We start from the raw sequence: 5974 nt of genomic DNA on the forward strand, positions 1-5974 counted from the left end.
CCCATGGGTCCAGAGTGAAGCTGGACTGCCCCGCACCCCACCCTCCGCATGGCCGGATAGTGCCTACCACAGTGGTGCTAGTGCCAGATTGGGACCACTGGTGGGATCTGAGCTGTGGATGGATGGGGTGCTGCCCACCTGGCCCACTGGGGGTAAAAGGTTGATCTCACCTGCCTTAGAAGAAATGTTTATTTTCTTTTTCTTCTCTATTATCAATACATTTCTTGAGCCAAGATTACTGTTACTTAACTGTGAACTGGCAGACTGATTTCTTTGCAGGCAGAGGGGAGAGGAGGGTACAGGGGGTAGTGCTTGCTTTCTTCTTTTTTTTTAGATTTTGAATTGCAGCAGTGTGTAAAACCCATATATTTTACAGCTTAAATTTAATACGATGAGCTCCTGCAGTTTCATACCAGAGGGAATAATACCCCTCTAGGCAGTCGAGGGGTAAATGCCATAGTGTTGAGTGTAGTCTCAGTGATTGCATGGGCCATTAAATATCAAAAATATTTCAGCTGTCTGCTCTGAATTCCTTTAAAAATTTAATCTCAACTTTAATATGCATGTTTCCTTTACATCTTTGTGTTTTTAAATACAAAAGGAGAGATTAACTGAAGAAACTTGGTTTTAATGACAGTCCAAAATTGTGGAATATTTTAAACAATAATTCACTTCCTGCAGCTTCTGATTGCAATGTCAAAAAATGAAATTTAAGAATTTGTTCACACAGGACTGTCATGGAGGGACTGAAGCTATTTTCCCTATCTTAACTTTTCTAAACACAAATCAGAGATTCATTATAGTTAGTTCCCTAATATACAGAAAGGTCTATAATATGGGATTTTATTTTTTTTCCTCTTTTTTTTTTTTTTAAAAAGGCCTGTGAAGAGCATTATCACAATTGTGGTGTGATAGATGAGGTTGTTCACTTTCAGCTTTGCTCTCAGAGGAAGTTGATTAGTGAACCAATAAGCACTTGATGTACTTAAAAACTTTAATTCATAATGATTAAAATCAAGCTTGGGGTACTAGAAGTTTTTTAAAAAGTGATTAAGAGATGCCTTGAGAAGGGTATAAAATGGTAAAGAACCAAGTCAGGAATTTAAAATGTCAATTTTCAGGCATTCTGTCTGGAATAGTGGGGAGGAGGGGACAGAAAAAAAATGGATTTTTTAAAGGGGGAATAGTTTCTTACTAAATTGGGTTTAAACATAAGATGCCCTTTACGTAAGTGCAATGTAATTTATATATTATTGAATAACAGCAATTGGCTGTGTACAAAAATGACTGCCACCAATAAACATTCATTGTGGTTCACCTGTAGCAGGTTGGATCTGATGTTATTATGGAAAAATTTATATGGAGGAATTGGTGCTTACCCAGAATCAAATAAAAGGAAAGCCATCCAATGAAGTGTATAATAACTCTCATACTCTGAGTGTTAGTTTAATAGGACACGACACACTGTATGTAGTATCTAGGTAACTTATTAATAGAAGAGTTTTATATTCTCACAAAAAGCGGTGATTGTTCACATGGCAATGGACATTAAGTTGTTTATGAAACATTAGGAAATAAGCAACTCTTTAATTCTGACTCGCTTGAAAGATTCTATCATCTAAATGTTCCCGTGTTAAGGCTTTGAATCTGCCAGGTGCTGGACCCCATTTAAGATTTTTGCTCCTCAATTAACCCCTTTGTTTTGGGAGTCTTTCTGCAGTCTGCTCCTGGAAACGTATCAATTGAGATTGATAGTCAAGGGTTAAAGAAACACACTAGGTAGATGCAATAATAAGTTAACACCTGGATCATTGCCTTTTACTTCAATGGAAGCAGAATCAAGCCCTTCAGATAGTAAAGCTAATGGGCATCAATTAAAAAATAGATTCTAAAGAAATTGCTTAATTTCTGTTCCTAATATCTTTGCATTTAGTGTAACAATTGCTCATATTCAGTTTGAAATTCTATGCATCCCTTTCTGATTTGATTTTTTTTCCCTTTCTTTTTATGTAGCTCATGCTAGATACATGGAATGAGTCCATATTCTCAAATATAAAGAATAGGCTTCAGGACAGTGCAATGAAGTTGGTCCATGCTGAAAGACTAGGCGAAGCTTTTGACTCTCAACTGGTTATTGGAGTTAGAGAATCATACGGTATGTCTCATACAGAGTGATCTCAGCTGCTCCTGTTTAATGTACTGTTGGGCTCTGCTACACGTTCAAATAAAGCTGGACAGAAACCAGCTACAGAGTTGTTGCCCGTTTTCAACCACTAATTTTATAGCTGGTTGGCTCTTTTCATAGTTGGATAGTAATTTTTATCATGTGATAATTACTTCTGCACATCTGATGGTCTAAATTTATTGCATGATTAAACAGTTAATTGCATAATATATGTAACGGGTAGCAGAGGCATCTTTGTTGACCAGGGGTGGGGTGGGGAGCATCAGTGTTGTTGATTATCAGTACAAAAAAAAACTCAAATGCATTTGCAGTGACTAGTGAAAAACTTTCACTGGCAAGTGAATAGCTTATCCATCAGTTACTGTAAATTTGATGCTTGCATTAAAAAAAACATAACCCTTGTTGCACAGAGAACCATTTAAAAGTGCCTCTAACAGCTCTGTCTTCCTGAATTTGCATACAGTTGGAATAGCTCTGCAAACTTAGGACTTTCCTCTAAGTGGGATACTAATATCATAGCTTTTGCCCCCTTTCTTTTTTCAACACTTCTGTATACAGGGACTTCTAAACTGATAAGGAAAGGTTGAAGGCTAAACTTTTGCAACCAGTGGCCTACTAAATGGCTTATGAAGGACCGGTTATAAACATGGTTTGAAATGGAAGTTTCCAAAGTGCATTCTGCTGAATCTCACAGTTCTACAGCAGGTCATTAGGGGTTCCACAGAGAGATTGGAGAGTAATGGCAGAGCAGGCCTGGAGACGGTATGCAGCCATTGCCAGGTCAGGTTAATGGGCTCTGCCAGTTGGAGCTGGGGGTAAGGGTTCCATGGTAGAAGAAGTGATATAAAAGGAAACTGACTTTTAGAAAATTTAACTTCTTGTGACTTGAGGAAATTTGAAAACCAATGATTTTAAAATCATCTCTCCCATGATGGTATCCACAGCCTGATCTAGCACTGGGGAGGGGAACTGAGCCCGGGCTCAGTTCCCTTCCCCTGTGCTGCGATTGGTTTCCTGCAGCCTGGCTGCAGGAGGTGGGAGAGCCAGGGCTGCGCTTCCAGCTGCTGCTGGGAGCACAGCCCTGGTTCTCCACTGTCTCCCACTGCTTGGCTGCTTCGAAACTTTCAAAACGTTTCAACTAGCCTTGTTTTGTTTCGAGGCTGTTTTCAAAGCCCTTTGTTTTGATTCGATTTTGCTGTTTTGAGCTTTAAATGAGTCGAAACAGTGTTGAATTGAAATAGCTGGCGAAATTTCTCACAGCCCTAGGATTTAGTTCACTCTGATCTTTCTTTGGGAACAGTTAAGATGAAGGGGAAAGATGGTTAAAGGCACAAAGGACTGCTAACTGTCCAATTTCTTTTGACAGATAATGATCTGGGTATCTATCTCTAATGTGTGTGTTATTACTAATCTAGATAAGAACAGTACAGAACCAAAGGGTGGTTAGGAATCAGACGAACAGCCTTGCATCATCTCTAGGAACTTAGAGGTTAGGCTGAGCATTCATAATGACAATATGTTTTCATGCTGCAATTAAAAAAAAAAATAAATCCTGTAATAATTCTGTTTGCTACATTTTGCATTTGCCATATCTTAGATTTAGGAGAAGTGTGTGCAGCTCCAATCAGTCTCTGGCTAGACAAATTTTATTTTGCAGTGGTGCCTAAACATCAGACTTCTCTGGTTTAGATTCAGGTTCTCGGGACACTAGCAGATTGTTTGGTTTAAAAGTGCTTTATCAACAAAAATAATGGAGTTTTTTTAAGCTGTATTAAAAGTGACGCAAGATGTACCTTTTTCTCTTTGCAGTTAACCTTTGTTCTAATCCTGAAGATAAACTTCAGATTTACCGGGATAACTTTGAGAAAGCATATTTGGATTCAACAGAGAGATTTTATAGAACACAAGCTCCTTCTTATTTGCAGCAAAATGGTGTACAGAATTATATGAAATATGTAAGTAAAACATATGATGACAACTGCTCTGTTATTGTTAGCTCTTAAAATGATTGGTGTTCTGCTTCTGCACAGGCAGATGCTAAACTAAAAGAAGAAGAGAAAAGAGCACTAAGATACCTGGAAACAAGGCGTGAGTGTAACTCTGTAGAAGCGGTGAGTATAAAATGTAGTAAAACTATGTAATGTGTTAAGTATTAGAAAAGGTTTCTTGTTATGCCTTTGATCATTATTTGTTGTGTTTTTTTTATTATAGTTATTCAATATCGGAGACTGCCTTTTATGAGACTTATTTTTAAAAATTAATTATTAAAAAAAACAAACAAACCAGTGCTATACACGTTCACCAAGTGTAGACTGTTTTGCACTACAGTAACTTCTATTTCATATGCAAACCTTTGAGCACCTAATATTTTATTGAGCTATTGTTCATATAGACCAGGCTTGTCCAACATACGGCCTGCAGGCCGCCATGCAACCCACCAGGCCATTTTCTGTGGCCTGCCGTTCTGCGATGGGAAACGAAAGTACATGCTGTTTACTTTCATTCCCACCCCTTGTCCCTCAGTCCCTCAATAGCTTCCTAATGGCTGCTGAACGGCTGGGGAAGGGACAGTGTTCCCACATGCACTGCGTCAGCTTGACGTTGCCGATTCGGTGTGTGTGGGAAGAGGAGTAGCCGGCAGCGAAAGCATGGGTCATGGGTGCGGCGTGGGGCAGTCCCAGGCAGAGCTTGCACTGGCCAGCACCGCGGGTGGTGAGCAGAGCCCGGCCAGGCACACGAGGGGAGCAAGGATGAAACCCCCCCAGACCCTCCCCGCTCAACTTTCCCTGTACTAAATCACCGCTTGCACCTGGTTCTGCCCCTCGGGGCTGTGGCTGGGGAGAAGGAGGCATCATCCCAGGGCCCCCGCACCTGCCCCGCTCCACGCTCACCTGCGTGGTTCATCTTCCCGGCGGCGGGTGGAGAAGTTGCAGCCGGGGGCTGCCTGGGTGCTGCCTTGTGCCTGGCTCGCATGTCCCCGTGTGAGCGAACGGCACTGGCCCGGGCTCGCTGCCACTTCCTCCTCCTCCCTCCCCGGCAGAGGAAGCCCCTTTTATTTTTTGCTGGCTCTGGGCTGGGAGCCGCCGTGCGGGCTTGCAAGGCACGGCAGGGCTTGGGTGGCCTGGGTCCCTGCCCCCTGGCTACTCCACCTGTAGAGCCCGGCACGTGTGGGTCGCAGCATCATGGCCCTCGCCCAGCTCCTCCTGTGCATCCATAAGAAGCTTTGTTCTTCTAACTCGAAAGGACCCCATTAAAGGTGGAAGCGACGGGAAGTTCTGTGGTACCCTTGTAAGATTCTGTCTCATCCAGTCTGACGTCTGGTGTAACACAGGCCATAGAATTTCACCTGCTGAATTTCACCGCTTCCTGTGAGGTCTTTGAATATGGCTTGCTGGCCCCCTGGGTGATAAAAAGTTTATGATCTGGCCCCACATTCAAAAAGGTTGGACACCCCTGATATAGACAGTAGTTTTAATGTTACAGTGAACTTTGAACTCCATAGTTTATTCTGCCTCTAAAAGCTGTAATGAGCTAACTATTTATTTAATGCATTTTCAGCTTATGGAGTGCTGTGTGAATGCCCTGGTGACATCTTTTAAAGAGACAATTTTAGCAGAATGTCAAGGCATGATCAAACGAAATGAAACGGAAAGTAAGTGACGTTTTTCAAAAAAATGCAGCATGATCTGTGGCAAGGGATAAAAATAGGTTTGGTAGAGATATCAGGTTACTGTTTTGTAACAGAGGCCAGCTGTGTTTGGTTGGAGTGATGCTTTTTTCCTTGAAGGC

At 41.7% G+C, this 5974-nt stretch overlaps 1 protein-coding gene across 3 annotated transcripts in view; it reads left to right on the forward strand.

Annotated features, from left to right (window-relative positions):
- Positions 1 to 5974, forward strand: part of CUL5 (cullin 5) — a 58561-nt gene that overhangs the window by 23201 nt on the left and 29386 nt on the right. For all 3 annotated transcript variants that reach the window (XM_025193149.1, XM_025193151.1, XM_025193150.1), the window contains exons 5-8: positions 2014 to 2155; positions 3995 to 4140; positions 4216 to 4296; positions 5744 to 5837. In XM_025193149.1, the coding sequence (XP_025048934.1) occupies positions 2014 to 2155; positions 3995 to 4140; positions 4216 to 4296; positions 5744 to 5837 (463 nt within the window). The remainder of the gene's footprint in view (positions 1 to 2013; positions 2156 to 3994; positions 4141 to 4215; positions 4297 to 5743; positions 5838 to 5974) is intronic.

The sequence above is a fragment of the Alligator sinensis genome, unplaced genomic scaffold, assembly GCF_000455745.1.
Source record: "Alligator sinensis unplaced genomic scaffold, ASM45574v1 scaffold802_2, whole genome shotgun sequence".
NCBI lineage: Eukaryota > Metazoa > Chordata > Crocodylia > Alligatoridae > Alligator > Alligator sinensis.